General features: G+C 41.2%; 1 protein-coding gene across 8 annotated transcripts in view; it reads right to left on the bottom strand.

Annotated features, from left to right (window-relative positions):
* Window positions 1-594: 594 nt before the first annotated feature.
* The window catches only part of CNOT4 (CCR4-NOT transcription complex subunit 4), a 94,969-nt gene continuing 76,424 nt past the window's right edge, over window positions 595-19,139 (bottom strand). For 5 of the 8 annotated variants that reach the window (XM_041002274.1, XM_041002273.1, XM_041002276.1 and 2 more), the window contains 2 exons: window positions 2,684-2,896; window positions 595-1,965 (listed from right to left, as the gene is read on the bottom strand). In XM_041002274.1, the coding sequence (XP_040858208.1) occupies window positions 1,667-1,965; window positions 2,684-2,896 (512 nt within the window). In that variant the 3' untranslated portion in view covers window positions 595-1,666. The remainder of the gene's footprint in view (window positions 1,966-2,683; window positions 2,897-19,139) is intronic. The other 3 variants (XM_041002278.1, XM_041002279.1, XM_041002280.1) reach the window with 1 other exon arrangement.

Below are 19,139 nucleotides of genomic sequence, written 5' to 3'. Positions count from 1 at the left end.
TGCACTATTTATATCTATTTAATTCTTCTCACAGAGATCCCCTTAGCAGAGATGGCTAACCTAGGCCAGGACTGTGGCAGGGAACATTCAGTTTCCAGCCTCTATGGTTTCCATCAGTGGTGGGACCCACTGTCCGCAGTGAAGTGCTGCCAATCGTGCCCAGCTGCCAGGGGACTCAGCAATATCCACATCAGTGTTTGCCCTTGGAGCGCCCACAAGCTGGTGCTCCTACGCAGAAGGCTGCCTGTTACTCCCACCAGGTCCCCCGCAAGACAAGGAGCATCTCAGCATGTCAAACAACCCAAACACTCCTGGGCCCTCCAAGGCGTCTTAGTTGAGAAGGATTGTCCCTCGCAATAAAACCACAGAAAGAGGCATCCTCTGCAGGGAGCCACTGTAGAGAAATTCCCGGGGATGATCTAGGCTGCTCTTCAGAAACGCCTGTGACTGACAATAAATGGGGTTCCTAATTTCTTCTTCGAAATCACCTCCCCTACTACTACTAAGGAAACCATGGATGGCACCTGTCATGAAAAAGCTTCAAATTCACATGCAACAAAATGGAAAAGACAAAAACAAGAACCCAAGGGTCTTCATCAAGTTTTCTGTTTTATTTAAGATTTTAGTTTTTAATTCTGAAGAAAGAGGTACATGTCCTTGTTTTTAGTTTTAGCGTCAGGTTATAACCAGGTTTCTGTTTTCTCCTGTCTTTTCAATACTGCACAAACGTCCAGGAACTATAGGGGTAAGTAAAAGCTGCAGGCGAGGAGGTCAGAGATTTGCTCCTGCTGGTGAGGACGGCCCCAGGGTGCCCTCAAGGTAAGGTCAAAGAAAAAAGAGCCCGACAGAGGAGAAAGGCTGAGGAAATCACTTCTATTTCAGCTCTTACATCATGTATCGGTATTAAATTTGTGAATATCTTTTCTTTAAAACATACGAATTTGCTTGAACTCTAAAGCCAAAAAAATTTTTTTTCTCCTTAAAATCACTTCTCCCCTCTTCTTATAAACTCTTTATCAATAGGCCAGTAAGTTATTACTACAGATCAATTTGTCTTTCCATCAACTTCCAATAATTCTTTTGCTTAAACCACACAATCAAGTCCTCCCCCATTAACCCGCCAAAAGAGTTAAAAATTAAATTAAATTAAAAGCTTTTTCCTGCAATAGTGATAAGCTGAATACAAGATGGATGCCAGGACCACCACTTTCCCCCGTGCATTTAGCAATCTCGTTCCAATTAACCTGGTTTTCAAACTTCTGCAGTTGACAACGCATTTACGTGACCTTTCCTATAGATTAATCGTCATTTTCTGCTAAGCAGATTATGTCATTATTATGCGCAACAGACAAACAGTAATTTTCTAAGTATCGAGACTGCCCTTTGATTTCTTTTTTTTTTTCCTTTCCTTAAAAAGGCATTTTTTTTTAAAAGAAACATTCAACAGTGTCACTCTAATGCTGGATCAACAGAAACTTTCACAATTAAAAAAAAAAAGTGGTAATGACCCTGTGATCGCATCGCATCTGGGGGTAGGGAGAAAAAAATTTGATCAGGAACTGGATTCTTCAGAACGTAAGAGATGAGAAGGGAGCTGTGGGTAGGCTGAGAGACAGAAAACAGAGTGGGACAAATCCTGCATTTGCTAATGATTTCTCCTCTTTGCCTAGTGGCGGTCCAGTGTTGAACTCTGTAGTAAATCTGTGGGGGTTTTGCTGGGGGGTCTGAAGGCTGTCTGGAAGCCTGGGGGTGGGGAGTGGAAACTGGAAGGGTTTGAAGGAGGGTAGGGATTCCAACTGGCTCTGTGCAGAGGGATCTGTGTGCTGAAGGGGGCGCTGTGGTGCGTTTGTGATGGAGCAGCACTGGGGCCGTCCATCTCTGTGAGGGCCTGAAGGGATTTTAGCCAGTGTGGAGGATTGTCGTCTTGAAGAGAGTCTAAACTGTTTCCTGAAGATGCTGGAATACCTAAAGGAGAGAAAAGAAAACACGAAGAAAACAGGGTGAGTTTGTGCAGGAGGAGGAACGCCAAAAAAAAAAAAAAAAAAGTTTTAGACAACAAAAAGGTTTACTTTCTCCAGGAAGGAACCCAAAAAGAGATGACAACTTTAAACTCCTTCCATGGAAGATCTTTTAAACCTTGTTTCTTTTATCCTGCCCCGCAACGACCGCGATTTATTGTCACAGAAACCCTTGCCTCCACTTCAACTACAGACTTAGTCCCCCAATGTCATAGAGGTGGAGCTGCAAAAAAAAAAAAGAAAAAAAAAAATTGCCCGGAAGGTAGTGTTTCCCAAGCATACCTTTCCTTCTCTAACAGGGATACATCAACAAGATAGCCTTATAATAGAGAGCTTTATTTAAAAAAAAGAAAGAAAAAGAAAAAAAAAAGTGGAGTATATTCCTTTTAGGAGGCTAACTCAGATCCTTTTGTACTTTGAGGCCTACAAAACACACGCAGGCTGCCAGGTAACACCTACTTAGACCAAAAGAAGCAAACCGAAGCACTCCACGCCTCTGAACAGGACTAGGTTGACCGGTCCCCTGAGAATGAGACAAGCCACCCCAAGTTTGTGGCTTTGTGGAAAGAAACAGTTGTTGAAGAGTTCTTTTTTTTTTTTTTTTAAAGCCGTGCTAAGAACAAACTGATGGCAGTGAGTGCAGCTGAAGGGAGCGAGAGAGTTACCTGTGATGATGGCTGGGTCTGTCCAGCTGCCAGGGCTTTCCCAACTCAGGCTGTCGGTGGTGGCAGTGTTGGACGTTGGTGCACTGTGGTTGGCGTTGGAGGGGGAAGAAGAATTGGGCAGTCCACCAAAGTTGATGTTAATGTTGGGTAGAAGTGCCCTTAGCCCGTCCTGCCATTCCTTCATATTTAAACTCTCTACAGAACTGCTGTTGTCTGGGAGATTTACCAACAAAAAAATGAAACATAAAAAAAAAAAAAAATAAAAAGCTGACGTTAGAAACATGTGCTGTTCTTCAGTGGTTAAGCGGGAGAAGAATTACTCTTTTCTTTATTGAGCATTTATAACGGGTTGTCCTAGCAAGACAAACTTGATTAGGATTCTGCTCGTGAGCTCAGAGCCCCCCAAAGCTGAGTGAGGAAAAAACTGCTCTGGGGACAGAAGGGGGAGCCTCTTCCTCATTCCGTGTGCGCACGTCACTAATCCAGTTCAAAGACTCAACGCTCCAGAGCACAGTTTGATTGCTGCTACATTATGAAGTATCAATTAGCAAAGTTGTTTTTTTTTTTTTTTTTTGACCAGCAGAGCACTACGAAAAAGAGCAGGTATGCAAGTCCACTTCTGAACCCACGGAATAGAAGAAGAGTAATTTCCTGAACAATCACAAGCCAATAGGAAAAGCAAAAATTTTTCCTGATTATCAAATGATACAAATGGTTTTCAAAGGTGAACGGTGGTAATGAAAAGACTTTTGAGTCTGAAAAGAATACTTCCTGATTAGTCCAAAGAAACAGGGTCCAAGACAAGTCTTAGAATGTCTAACGCAGCCTCCCTACTGCTCTCCAGCAACCTGACGGATTATTAAGCATGCGAGTCCTGGGGTCCTACAGTTCTCCGGGTGTATTTATGAATAATACTGACTATGGTAAGACACCATCAGTGTACAGAGGCTGGACTGCCCCCCAAGGGTAAAGTCTAGCAACTACTTAGAATACTTGTGTTTCATTAATAATAACAACACCGGCGAAATTACCAATTGGAACTTCCGAGGGGGAAGGAAGGCATGGAAAACATTCCTGGCTCTGCAGAACTGATCAGCAGTCAGCATGAAGGAGGATGAGGAGGAGGATGAGGATGATAATGACATTCCACCAGGAACAGTTTGTGCAATTTGATGAATTCAGATTTTTCTTTATATAATTTTGCTTCGCATCAATCACTGCTCGATGCCACATCACATTATGTTTCAGCAAATGAGGGATTTTACCTCAACTGACCTTATTTGTAAAGAGATACAACCAAACCCCATGTGAATCATCTCTGAGGTTACTTAAAATGAAGAGAAAACACTCCACCGTACAAACAAAAGGCAATAATCCCCCAAAGCGCCTTTCAAGGTCCATGTCCTCGACCAAGCGTCCCCCTTTTGATAACCTGCCTATGGGGTCTCACTTGCAGTGTTGTGCAGTCTAGCGAGGCATCCTCCCTGGCACTGGATCCCCACAACAGCCCTGAGAGGTAGGCAGAGAATGATCTGTATTTAACACACAAAAAAACCCCTAATTAACCCAAGTTCACAGAACTTACTACTGAAAATATGAATCCTGCTTCTACCACGATTTTTTTCTTAATACCATGCTCCCTATGTTTATCTACTTGGTGTAACTAATAATTGAGGTTTTATTTGTTTGTTTGTTTGTTTAACAGGTCAACTATGTATGGGAAAACCTGCAGCCTATGAGATACAAAGAAACACAAAAGCGTCACATTATTTCCACTGGCTGTGGCTGGCAGGACAAACGGCCTGGCTGATGGAACAAAGCAGATGTTTTACAGACACCAGAGAGATTTCTAACAAAAAATACAATCATTAAACCCTCCCCTTGGCTCTGTATGAGCACAAGACATAAATAAGATCACAGTGATAAACTGAAGTCTTAGAATGTCCTCAATTACAGAAAAGTTTTTGGTCTGGGACAAATCCTATCTGTTAAAGCTGTCATATTATCAGGCTAGGTAATTTCAAACTGTTTATAATTAACCAACAGTCCAACTCCAAAGAAGAAAAATTTCAAAGAAAGGAAATGAAATCCTTTGGAAATTAAAAGACAGAAAGAGAGATGTACAACTACATGGAAAAATGTCTCAGGAAGATAAGTACGTGTGGGAAACGTGGTCACAGTCATTAAATAAACGGACACGGCACACGATGGGTTAAGCTGTTGCCCGTGACTCCCGCATCCCGTATGGAACATGGGTTCAAGTCCTGGCCGCTCTGTTTCTGATCCAGCTCACCTGTTAATGTGCCTGGGAAAGCAGTGGGAGACAGCCAAAGTACCTGCGCCCCTGCACCCACGTCAGCGATCTGGGTGGAGCTCTGTTCTTCAGCCAGGACCAACTCAGGCTACTGCGGCAATTTGGCAAGAGAACCAGCGAATGAAAGATTTCTTTCTCTTTCTCCCTATCTTTCTCTTTCTGTCTTTTAGACAAATAAAATAAACCAGGGAAGGAAGGAAGGAAGGAAGGCAGGCAGGCAGGCATTGACAAAGACTTGGATGAAGCTCCTGGCTTCAGCCTGGCCCAGTCCTGGCCACTGTGGCCATGTAGGGCATAAGCTAGCAGCCAGATCTGTCTCTCTCTCTCTTGATCCACAAGTCTTTCAAGTAAATAAATAAGAAAGAGTTGGGGGTGCGTAGGGTGGGTGAGGAAGAGGGGGAGAGAAAGGAAGGAAGGAGAAGGGCAGGGCAAGGAAGGGAAGGGGAGAGGACTATGCAGGGAGCAGTGCTGTGGTGCAGCACGTTAAACTGCCACTTGCACTGTCAGCATACCCAGTGACAGTGGTGGATTGAGTCCCAGCTACACCATATTCAAATCCACTTTCCTACTAATGCTGCTGGAAAACAGTGGAAACACGATCCGAGGTACTTGGGTCGTTGCATACATGTGGGAGACAGGATGGAATTCCTAACTCTTGGTTTGGGCTGTTGCCATTTGGGGGAGTAAACCAGTTGGTGAAGGGGTGTGTGTGTGTGTGTGTGAGAGAGAGAGAGAGGAAGATCTATGCAGATGATAAGCCTTTATTTAAGAGGAAAATACCATATAATTCATTAAAACATGTATCTTTCATATTTATACAACTTTTGTTTTACATTTGATGAGACAAGAAATTCAGAAATACCTAATGTTGCATTAATATTGTAAGACTTGCATTTATATGTTTATTGGAAAATTAGTATTCCAATATAGTCAAAAGACAATAATGGGGTTTATGGGAACTCTACTTCCCACTCAGTTTTGCTGTGAACTTAAAGCCACCCTACGTAACAAAGTCCAATTTTTATTTTTTAAAAGGACATTTGGATCATGTAGTGGACTAATAAAAATCAAGTAACACTTAAGTTAACAAAAAAAAAATTAGCAAGGGCACACCTGATAGAGAAACAATATAAAACTTAGATCCTACCAGGTATACTGATTATAAGATTCCCCGGGGGAAATTGGTTTGCTAGTTTGTAACTGAACAATCTTGACTGCCCCTCACTCTATAAACACATACCAAAAAGTCATGTCCTTAGACTTCTGTGGAGCCTACTGGCACAAGTGTTGATTTACAGTGAAGTCCCAAACGTTATATCGGAGTGGGCTGACATCTTTTGTTATTGAAATGGGACCACATTGCAAGTAGCTTAGAAGAAACTGTACCTTCACTTATCTCCTGCACAACTGCTATGCCAAATGTTGGCATAAAGAAAGACTAAAACAAAGGGCGGCAGCCTGAATTCTTAACTGGAGTAGAATAGCTTCTCACACTCAGTCTGGTCCAGCTCCATCTGAAGCTACCTTCTTTGTCCCACTGCATCTGACCCAATCTATTTTGGTTGAAGTGACTCAAACAATTCTCTTCCGTGAGATACTCACTGTAGGGCTTATCCAAAGCACTAATGACATTCTAGATTACATGTTCTATGGAGGGCTGTCAAAGCACTGCAGTACGTTTAGCAGCATCGGTAGCTGTTAGTAATTAGTTCTAAAGCTATACACCACCCCATTCCACCCCAACGGTGGTTACTATCAACAATGTCTTTAGACACTGGAAAAAGTCTCCTGGAAAAATCTCCAATGAGAATAGCTTTAGAGGTCTTAATTATCCCATTAGAACCTATATCTTCACGACTAACAGTATAAGGATGTTGCTTGCCCATTCAATTTGATGTAACTTCATGTCCCTTCATTGAAAGAATTGAGTATGTGCAAATTTGTAGGACTGAAGAAGGAAACATCTGGCTGAGAATTGCAGACAGGGTACGTAAGACTAGCACTGTAGCTGTGTAGTCTCAGTATTCTGGCACACCTATTTCATAAATAGCAATAGCACCTGCCTTACCCTTACAAGGGTAAAATAAAATAAAGCAATTTAAAGTACATTTATTATATGACAGCAATGAATGCTTATCCGGTGGTCAGTACTAATGATCTATAATGACTTTCCTAACAAACCAAGGCAGGGGATTTCTTATTTGCCTGGAACTGGCCCTATGCACAAGTCTCTTCTTAGGAACTCAGGAATAACATCATTCTCATAGAGGTACTGTGTAACCTACCTAATCAGTAAGTTCTCTCATCACCAAAATATGCAGACAAATAAGATACAGAATGGTACTTCACTTCCCATAAGAAAGACCTGAAAGATCAAACTAAGTATAATGAAAGATACATTACATTTTATATCTAAAATAATATTTATTTTTATTGTGTAAGAAATTAAGTATTAGGGAAGGATTTTCCTTTTAAATTATTGTTAAGATGCTTAAATGTTTTACGATGCTAAGACTAATTTTACTTTAGAACATATAAATATGTACAACACAACACTTTTCAGTTTGAGGGCAGGAGAGGGGAATAGGTAGTTTTTACAGCTTTATTTTTGAGCACAGAACCAAAAGAAATACAATTTACACAGTAGCTTTTAGATCATTTACACTGTGTAAGAAGTGTTAGTCTGCCTTCTAAATGCCTGACTCAGAAAACTTACTAAAGAAGATTCCAAGTCCGCTGGCTTGGCAGTAGCCCAACTCCCACCCAATCCATATCAGGTTAATCATCACAGGCTAAGCAAGTTGACAGATCCAATAAAACCAAAGCAACTGTTTACCGAGTGCTTTCAGTGTGCAATCACAAACACGCTGACATCACGACCTCTGTTCTCAAGAAGCTTAAAGTCTAGACAGTGAGAAAACAGAAAATATACCAAGAGCTCAACAACTGCAATCTACAAAAAGCCACATTAGAAATAGAGCTGGTATTGTGGTATAGTGAGTCAAGCCACTGCCTGTGCTGCTGGCACTGCATCTGGGCAACTGTTCATGTTCTGGCAGCTCCATTCAAGACCCAGCTCACTGCTAATGTGCCTGGGAAAGTAGAAGAGGATGGCCCAAGAGATTGGGCCCCTGTTACCAAGGACGATACCCAAAAGCAGCAACTCACTTCTGGCTCTAGACTGGCCCAGTTCTAGCCACTGCAGCCATTTGGGCAGTGAACCATCAGATGAAAGATCTCTCCAATCGCTAATTGTATCTTTCAAAAAAATAAGTAAATCTTTTAACAATAATAATTGTAGGGCCTGGCACGGTAGCCTAGTGGCTAAAGTCCTCGACTGGATGCCCAGGATCCCATATAGGCACCAGTTCATATTTCAGCTGCTCCACTTCTCTTCCAGCTCCCTGCTTGTGGCCTGGGAAAGCAGTGAAGATGGCCCAAAGCCTTGGGACCTTGGGAGACCTGGAAGAAACTCCTGGCTCCTGGCTTTGGAGTGGTTCAGCTCTGGTCTTTGTGGCTACCTGGAGAATGACTTAGCAGATGGAAGATCTTTCTCTCTGTCTCTCCTTCACTGTATAAACATGTCTTTCCAATAAAAAGAAATCTTTAGGAAAAAAAATAATCACTGTAACTTCTTAAAAAAAAAGAAAGAAAAAGCAATGGTCAGAGTTTGACATAATTAAGAAACACTACAAGATTTCAGTAGAATAAGAGGCCAGTGGAGAACATGCGGGAACATGCTGGTCAGCGCAAAAGAGCAGCATTCATAAGGTTGGTGTTTTAGCTACAAGGCCCTCGGGAACCTGGAAATCTAACAACAGGCTGAAACTATCCGACACTTCCTTTTTTTTTTTTTTTTTTTTTAACATTAAGTCGTCTAAATACTTACTAGGAGGTGTAGAGAAAGACATTATAAGTAACAACTACATTACAAGGTAAAATTAAGCTGTAATCTGGCAGCAGACTTTTTATAAAACATCCTAAATCGGGAAGAGCTTAGGCAGGTGAGCCCAGTCACCATTACAGCAGACAGAGGGCTTCTTTCTGTTCCTCACATGAACTGCACCATGTTAATGATTACAGGATGCAGAGGCAGCAGAATGCGGGCAAACCTGCTCCTTACAGTGGACGGACACCAGAAAAAAGCCATGGACTTGTTCCAGTTTACAGAACATCTTCACCTGAAACAATGGAGGGAGTTGAAGGGACTATGTGTCTACCCCACCTGGGCCTGAAAAGTGCATATTTTACAGAGGTTTTCAGAATTATGTATGTTTCCGAGAAAAATCTGTCATTATATAGATTTGTATTACAAATGAAAAATCAAGTGGCAAGACAAATAGAAGACAGGTGACATTTTAGGAAGGTGCAGATATGATGAGGATCACTGGGAAAATAGGGAAGAGACAAGGGCTGAGTTCAAAGGTTAGTGAGGAACAAAAGAACTAATCATAATGTTGGAGAAAGGAGTGTAGACCTAACAGTGAGGTCACAATAGAAACAAAACCCAAGTGTCAAACGAATATGACTAAATTCTTACAAAATGCAGATTTAACACAAAGCATACACATGCTTTGCAACATCAACTCTCTCAACCATCAATTTACTGAATGTTCACTTTGTATCACCTTCTTTGGAGTTTGACGCCATAATATTCTCAGCACCTCCTAACCACCAGGCTGTTAGCTTGTTGTCCGATTTCTTTAGAGGATCACCGGAGGTTATCCACACAGATCCAAGTCAGTGACCGTTCTTGATCGGTTTGTGCCAATGACATATATTTTTAACAGGGTACTATTTCTGTCTAGGCTTGCAGTCAGACCAAAGCAGTTTGCTATCCATGCAGCAGAACTTTTTCTTACAGTTATATGTCATCTGCAATTTCTACAATTTCTGATGCTCATTATTTTCCAAATATTGTGAAAGTTAGAGCAATGTTTTAAATAAGTAGCTTTTGCAAATACTAAAGTCTATTTAAAGCATCAAGCCCAGCTCGTTACTGCTTCCCATTACACAGTCCTTTTTACATAGTGAATAGCATTCCCATCCTTTCCCCCACCAGTGTACAATTATATCAAAGTCACAACACACCTGGATAAGTCTAAAAGTATCTATTCTGTTCTGAACCATGATTGTGATTGACAAATTCTTCCAGTTCCAGCTGCTCCATTTGTGATTCAGCTCATTGCAATACCTGGAAGAGTGGCAGTGGATGGCACAAGTGCTTGGGCCCCTGTACCCCCCAAGGGAGCCCCGGCTCCTGGATTCAAACCTGCCCAGCTCCAGCTGTTGTGGCTATTCAGGGAGTGAATCGGCAGATAGAAGATTCTCTCTTTTACCCCTCTGTAACTCTTGCAAATAAATAAAGTAAATTTTAATTAAAAAAAAAAAAAAGAGTGGCACAGCAGGTTAAATGATGGCCTGTGATGCTGGCATCCCATATGAGCAATGGTTCAAGTTCTTTCTCATACCAGTTATCCAAACTAAAATATATTTATTGTTTGTTTTGAAAACAGACTGGTTTTTAAAATGTGTTTTTCAAACAGGAATGTATACTTTACAATTTGGTTGTTCTTAGTATCTGAAATATGTACTTAAAAATAAAATACATATAACTAAATCAAGAAACCCAAACTGAAAAAAAAAAAAACTGTATGACATATGGTTCTAAATAGATGACATTCTAGAAAAGCAAAACTATGGAAATAACAAATAAGGCCAATGGTTCCCAAGTGGTTCGGGGGAAGGAGGAGGGAAAGGAGGAGTAAGCAGAATACAGAGGGTTTCTGAAGGACTGAAACTACTCCGAAGAGTAATGGTAGACACATGGAAAACAAGGGTGAACCCTGAAGCAACCTCTGGACAGTGGGTGACTGATTCATCTACTGTCCTCTGGTGGGGGACGTTGATTATGGACAAAGGTACGCATGTGGGGAGAGACAGGTTACGGGATAGCTCTGTACCTTCCACTCAATTTTACTGTGAACATAAAAATAGCTGTAACATAATTGTTCATTTTTAAAAAGGACTATTTCTGGGGTTGGTGAGATGGCTCTACTGTCTAATCCTCCACTTCTATAGCAACAGCATCCTGTATGAGCACCGGTTCAAGTCCTGGCTGTTCCACTTTCTACCCAGCTCCCTGCTTGTGGGCTGGAGAAGCAGTCGAGGATGGCCCAAAGCCTTGGGACCCTGAGCCCACATGGGAGACCTGGAAGAAGCTCCTGGCTCCTGGCTTCAGCTCAGTTCAGCTCTGGCCATAGTGGCCAGTTGGGGAGTGAATCAGTGGTTGGAAGATTTTTCTCTAACTTTCCTCTCTATGAATCTGCCTTTCCAAGAAAAATAAGTAAATCTTTAAAAAAAATTTTTTTAAACTAAATTTTAAGGATTGAATTTTAAGAACTGTGTTAAATGAACAATACTAAAGTCTTACAACACACAAAATCTATCAGGTCAACATTCAACAATGCAGCCGCTATTACTCAATCTATTCCAAAACCCAGATTATGCCTTCTGTTTCAATATGCCACTCTGATGTAACAGAGAGAAGTGAATCTGAACACCTTAAGCACTAAGCAAGTTTGGAAACGGAGTGAAAGATTCATAGAACTGCAAGTAGAGGGCCTGATGACCTAAGGAAAGACTTTAAATAAGCCCTCAGCAGCCTAATGGGGGAGAGGGTGCTCTTCTCTGAAAAGGGAAAATGCAGGCCTGTCAGGGATCCTGGGGGCCACCCTACAGATGTTTGACATTCAGATGTAGTGATGATCTCCCCCCACTAATTATAAGGTACACAGAGAAACTGTATCTTCTTTGCTGATAGAAAAAGAAACTGTATAGAGATGGGCGCATCAGTGATGAGATTTGTGGCAATCAAAAATGGAAATCGGAAAGCTTGTCATAAAACAAAAATTACAAGGCTTTGTGTATTGATCTGGGTATTACATAAAGCCTTTATTTTGGTAATATGCTTCATTCCAACTAAATAATCAACTGTCACTTCAAAACACAGGTGCAGTCTTAGGAGTTTATATCCTGCACCACTAACTAGGGATTAAAATCTTCATCTATGCTACACTTGTCAAGGGCAAAACATGGTTAGCTTAATTTGCAAACAGTAAGTTTATAAGTAAAAAGACACATACCTATTAGCAAATCTAACTCTAATTGGGTACCAGGGAGTAGGGCACAATGAAAGTTTACGAATATAAGTATTTTTAATAGAGAAAATTTAAGTGGGACAATGGCATGTAAGGCCATTCAGGGTTTCCTTTATGTATTTTTCGACACGCAACTTTCAGATGTAATTAAGGAAAAAATGAAGCGCCTCAGTGTCAGACTGTTTGCAAATGGCAACACCCAAGCATAGCAACAAAGTTTCAGATCATTATGTTCTACTCCACAGACACATTATTTTGGTTCACAAGACAGATAAAGTGTAAATGCTGACGCAATCCTTAGGGTACATCTGACAACTGAAAACAGAACTAAGGCACAAAGGTTGACTGCAGTCAGATTTCTTGAATTTTGTCTTGGAAATGGCAATGGTATTATCTTAAGTTTTTATGCAGCCTTCCCTATTTTACCATGCTCAAAAGTTAACAATCTCCACATTTTAAAAAAACCAAATTCCTCATCATTCTACAAGGTGACATGGTGTCATGGCGTAGCACAGGGCAATTTTCCTTAAAGAATAAAATCAAGACCATGTTATTAGTGTAGGTGTAATACATCTTACTGCCACTACCGTAAGATCTTTTCACATTGTAATATTAGAAGAGACCAAGCTAGAGGTCACATGTATTTGTCCTGAAGTGCTCTTTGATAATGTAGAGAAATCAAATCCTACCTTCTTTACCCTTTTAGTTCTGAATTTGGTAATTAGAAAATTACTGTTATTTCCCTTCTAAGGTTACTCCAAAGTCACAAGGCCATAGCAACACAAAGTTGATTTCATAACTTATAAGACCTATGATAACATTTGCCAGTTGATGTATATTATAAAGCCTTCAATTTATTGTTGGCATGAATACTTAAGAGTTGAAAAGTCTCTGACTTGAAAAAAATACTGTAAAAATTAAACTATAAGACATACAAGAAAGACAAGTAAGCTAAATCTTGCAAGCTTTTTTCTCCACTGATACATGTTACGAAAGCAATTTCAGGTGCTAACGGCTAAAGGCACTTAAAATCATTGTTAGTTGAATGTTATATTTAGTTTAGTAGTTAGCCTGGGATTATAAGGCAGATTGACAACATTACTATAAAAAAAACTTTTTAAAAGGAAATATCCTGCTATTATAATTGTGTCTTAATACATGTTTTCTTTATATCAATAAACAGAAAAAAAATCATAATTTCTAGGAGCCTGCTCTATTATTACCAATTAATTGGTCTTAAAAGGAGGATTACTAGGGCCTGCACAGTGGTACAGCAACTTAATTCTCCATCCTGTGGTGTCAGCATCCCGCACTGGTGCCAGTTCATCTCTCAGCTATTCCACTTCCTATTCCACTTTCTGCTTCTGGCCTGGGAAAACATCAGAGCATGGCCAAAGTCAGATCCTGTACCCAAGTAGGAGACTCAGAAGAAGCTCCTGACTCCCAGTTGCAGATCAGCTCAGTTTTGACCACTGCAGTCAGTTGGGGAGTGAACCAGCAGATGAAAGACCTCTGTCTCTCCACGGACCTTCACTCTGTAAAAATCTGGTTTTCAAATAAAAAGGATTACTACACAGTAATGAAGCTTTATGATTTCGATACAAATCTTTTCTTATGAGATGGATATGCTTGGTAGTTGGAGTGGAGGCTGATAGGAAAAGCCATGAAAGTATTTGTTCAGAAAAAAAAAAAAAAAAGACCAGAGTATGGTACATTTAAATAGCTTCTGCTTTCTAAGACAAATCAGGGGTGCAGTGGTGCAGCGATGACACTGCGTGGGGTACCCTGCATTCCACAGTAGGACATCTGGGTTCCTCAGGTTCTGCTTATACGCAAGCCTGGGAGGCAGCAGCGGAGGGGCAGGTCCAAAAGTCCATGCTGTCTGCAGGGGACAAGGTGGAGAGTGAACCTGTGGATGGAAGAGCTGTCTCTTCGCTTCTCAAACACATAGAAATATTTTTAGAAAATGTAAAAAGAGAAATAAAACCACAAAATTTATCCAGAACTGAAGAATTAATCAGAACACACTACAAATACGCAGTCACAGAAAAACTGCCTGCGACTTTTCTCCAGGAGGAGGATTAAAATCATTTCATATAAAACCCCAAACATAGATAGGCGTGCACAACACACATAAGCACACCTAGGTTTAGAGTTAACCTTTGCTCAGCAAAGTCTTACATGATGCTAATTATGTGTTCCAGAGACAGTAAGACATCACCACTCCAGAAGTATCCAGACTATTGTTTCAGATATTTCTAACTAATCAAGGAGGCCAACTTCTTTACGCTTGCCTAGAGCTCCTGCTTCTTCTTTGGATGGAACTATAAAAGCTGCCTCAGCCATAAGCTAAATTTGAAGTGCCACTACTGTATAGAAATATAAAATACTTGTATTTTAAAGTTTAACATTTGTCACTCAACCCAATGTGTAATATATGGAGTTGGGGCAGCTGTTACCACATGGCCCAGACAACTCTCACAGCTGCGGTGGACTATTCATTCTATTTTAACATTGAGATAATTAAGGAACAGTACTGGGCCAGTGAATTGTAATTTTAAAAGAATTCATTATATGCATTGTGAATCTTCTATATAAAAACAATCAGGTACTACAAGAACTTTATAAAATTACATAAGAAAAAAAATCTCTGAAGTATTGCTTTGTAACAGCGTAACAGTGGATGTGACGACCACCCAAGAGTAGAAACCACACTGTTCTAGGCACAGTCTGTCTCAGGGGCAGCCAGGAGCTTCCTAGGAATCTTAGAAGGCTCAGGGGCAGGTAAAGCCGGGTAGCCAGCGAAAGTGCTAGTTGCATAGGAGGCCTGGCCAAGAGGAACGTGGAACCTGGGTTCTCAGTTCAACTTGCCTCCAGGTGTATGCCCTCAAGGGTGTAAACTAGATTTCTGTGTAATTCAAACCCAGGATAGGCCCTTTAAGAGACCAAGACACAATAAATCCTTTACTTAATGAATCTTAAATTGGCCAAAGTAATTCATAGCTGTTGAGGAAACTGTAGGTTGGTCCGACCAGCAAGGCAGAGCAGCCAGATGAACACTTTACAGAAGCAACTCCCAAGGCAGCAAGGAAGCTCCAGGAGCTGCAGCTGCTTGGTCCATCAGCGCGCCTTCACACAGCGTTCTTAAGCAATGACCTGACTCCTGAGGCATTACTATTTTTTTTTTCCTTTCCATTGTTACTGTTAAATGCCTCAGCTAACTCATATGGAAACAGGCCAGTGAGCTATAAAAATATTCTGGTGTCATAGGCTGGCACTGAGACACAAGTGGACCAAGTCACCACCTGTGACACCAGCACCCTGTATCATGATGAGTACTTCAGGTCCAGCTCCCTGCAGGTGCACCTGGGAAAGCAGCAGACATTGGCTTGAACCCCTGGGTCCCTGTATCTATATAGGAGACGTGGATGGAATTCAAGACTCCTGTCTGTGATCCAGCTCACTTCCACTTGTTGCCATCTCTCGGGGAGTGAATCAGCAGACAGAAGATCTATCTGTTTTAAAGATTTATTTTATTTTTATTGGGAAGTCAGATACACAGAGGAGGAGAGACAGGGAGGAAGATCTTCCATCCGTTGATTCACTTCCCAAGTGGCTGCAATGGGCATAGCTACGCTGATTTGAAGCCAGGAGCCCAGAGCCTCTTCCGGTTTTCCCACATGGATGCTTTGGGCCGTCCTTGGCTGCTTTCCCAGGCCACAGCAGGGAGCAGGATGTGAAGCGGGGTTGCCAGCATTAGAACCGGCACCCATATGGAATCCCGGCGCGTGCAAGGCAAGGACTTTAGCTGCTAGGCTACCATGCCGGGTCCCATCCTTGTCACTCTCAAATAAATAGATCTTTTTAAAAATATTCATTTATTTTTATTAGGAAGTAAGATTTACAGAGAAAGACCTTTTATCCCATTTGTTCACTCCTCAAGCAGCCACAACAGCTGGAGCTCACTCAATCCAAAGCCAGGAGCCAGGAGCTACCTCCAGCTCCCTAAGCGGGTGCAGAGTCCAAGGCTTTGGGCCGTCCTCTACTGCTTTCCCAGGCCACAAGCAGGGAGCTGGATGGGAAGTGGAGCAGCCAGGATACAATCCAGTGTCCATACAGGATCCCAGCGCATGCAAGTGAGGACTTCAGCGACTCCACCAAGCCCTCTCTTACTCTCCAATAAATAAATCTTTTCAAATAAATCAATCTTTTTAGTGTCTGGAAACTAAAGCTGCGTCCAAATTTAGGAATTTGTTGTTAACTGGCTAAGGAGAAATGTGTTAGAAGTCTTCAAAATGTAACTAAAAAATGAGTATTGTGTAAATCTATGTATTTCAAAACTCCCCCAGCCAACACACACACCAAACACCTCACACATTTTCATTCCATTTTTCAGACTTCTTGAAGTACCTTCATTTATGTAACATTTTCATTTCTGCTTTACTAGATCTTCAGTTTTTTTTTCCTTAAAGGTTGCATTTTAATTACATGAAATATTAAGCAATGAGATTAATCACATAATTTCAAAATTTTATTCACTCACACAGCACATTCTCTTTGGGAGAATTATCAAAATATTTTTTGTGACCAATTATAACTTCTCTCTGCTTTTCATTAGCATATAGCTTTCCATTCTAATTTGCTGTATGGATAAAATGGAATAGCCTAATCAAATTATGTAAGGAGAAATATGTTTCCTTTGTACAGGTGGAATGTCCATATTAACAACAAAAACAAGTTTCTATTTTGTTTCTGACACTAGCTCACCTGCAACAAAGGCTCTGCGCCTGCCAGACTCACTCATTCCCATCCCTACCTTCTCCTTCAGCCTAAGTCATTCTCACGGAAGGTGATGCTCTCGCCAATGCCTTGTTCTTGCTGGGCTTGCTGACACCTGTCTCATCTTTGGCTGGCTTTACCGAGCTTTGCCACCAGTCAAGCATCCTCCCCTTTCATGCTTTTTCACAGCTCCTTTTTGGATCATTTCCAATCTGCAGGAAATCTAACCCAGAAGTCCCCAGGCAATATCATGCTTCTTACAACTCTCTCATGTATTCCTAACTCTCAAGGAAGTGGGCAGTGAGAAATGTTCACCAAAGCCAGTCTTCTTTCCAACCTCCAGACTGCACTGACTAAATCATCTCATCACTCCTTACTACCACCACTCAATATCACCTTGCTCTTTTCTCTCATCAAATCAAATCACTGAAATCTCTCCACACCAGTAACGGCACTATTTCACAGGCAACTGCCAAAATGAACTTACAAGACAAAGTATTTCAATGTTGTCTTTTTAAATGCTTTGTCTCCTTCTTCCCTTTCGAACAAAACTCCAAATATTTGCTTTCCCCATTCCTGTTACTTTGGGTTAAGCCACAGGATAATATAAAACCATCCATATCCAGTGGTTAAAAACTTGAAGCTCACTCATCTTCACATAACAAATTCTTTATTTCGAACATAATTCTAAGCTAATTCTCATGTGTTATTGTTTAATCTTATCAGGATCCCAATTCCATTCTTCCACTCTCATTCTCAACCAATAACGCATTCTAATATTAGTCCCTTCATCTAATTCTCATTTTCTAGAATCTTAGCTTCTCTTTCCCTGATCTTCTCATTGCTTGTTACAGCGCAGAGGAAGACATATCCCACCTCTCTAACGATACAAGTGTCTTGGCAGGGCCTCTGCATCTGCCACTGATTCAGCCTATCTCTTCTTCAGTCTCTAAATTGGCCCTCTATGCTTGGCCATTATATATTATCTATCTTCTTCATATTAAAGTGATGCTAAGATCTACCACCCAACTAGTTAGAAGTCAATGACTTGGCCAGGCAGAGTTGGTTAATTCCCCCCCAGAAGCATCAGGATCCCATGTGGGCGCCAGTTGACCTGGCTCGCCACTTCCCATTCAGCTCCCTGCTTGTGGTCTGAGGAAAGCAACGAAAGCTGGCACAAAGCCTTTGGCACCATGCACATGAGAAAGGTGGGGCTCCTGGTTTCTTGCTTCAGATTGGCTCAGTTTCGGCCATTGCAGCCATTTGGGGAATGAACCAGGGGATGGAGGATCTTTCTGTCTCTCCTTTTCTCTGTAAAATCTACCTTTCCAATAAACACAAAATAAATATTTTTTTAAAATTTCAGTAATTGCTGTATACATATGCCACATGAATCCTATAAATCTGGCTTCCAATCTATAGCCTTTTACAAAAAAAAAAAATCACATTTTTAAAGATCATCAACTTAGCCAAACCTAAAAGTTTTTCTTATTTATTAAGCTTTCTCATTTCCAGTTCTTAATTTCTGTTTCTATTCTAACAGTTATTAGTCTAATTCAGACCAATTTAATTGCACAGGCCAACAATGGCAGATTAAAACTGCTAACTGGTCCAAACTGCACTAACGTGTTACAGAATCACTCTTATTAAAATACTGCGATCATGTTACATCTCTGCCAAAGAGATCCATACTAAGATAACACCAGTTGAATTCTCAAGGCTTTAGGAACTCTTCTTTGTGCTTGCCTGCAGGACCTGTATACCTGGCCAAGTCTATCTGTAGGATACTGTCCCTCCCTCACAGACTATGTTCACTTCTGTCTCTGGTCCCAGATTGGTTCTGTCTCCTTCATTATACACAGTTTCCTTGTCTTCACCTAAACCTAAGCCATCTTCCAGAATTGAGAAGTCCTAGCAGGAGCAAGCATTGAGCTGCGTGGTTAAGATGCCAGCTGGCACACGCATGTAACCTATTAGAATACCTGGGTTCTGTACCCCGCCCTGATTCCTGTTCCGGCTCCAGACTCGAGGCGGCAGTGGTGACAATTCCTGTGATGGCTTCCTGCCATCCCTGTGGGAGACCTCAACTGCATCCCAGCTCTCCGCTCTGGCCTCTGTGGGCATCTCACTAGTAGTCAGTACCTGGGAGCTCATACATATACACATTCTCAGGTATACATACATATATATGTTTATACACATA

Source organism: Ochotona curzoniae, unplaced genomic scaffold (assembly GCF_017591425.1).
Source record: "Ochotona curzoniae isolate NIBS_2020 unplaced genomic scaffold, NIBS_Ocur_1.0 scaffold_2476, whole genome shotgun sequence".
Taxonomy (NCBI): Eukaryota; Metazoa; Chordata; class Mammalia; order Lagomorpha; family Ochotonidae; genus Ochotona; species Ochotona curzoniae.
Note: the sequence above shows the minus strand (reverse complement) of the source record. Positions and strands in the feature narration are given on the sequence as shown.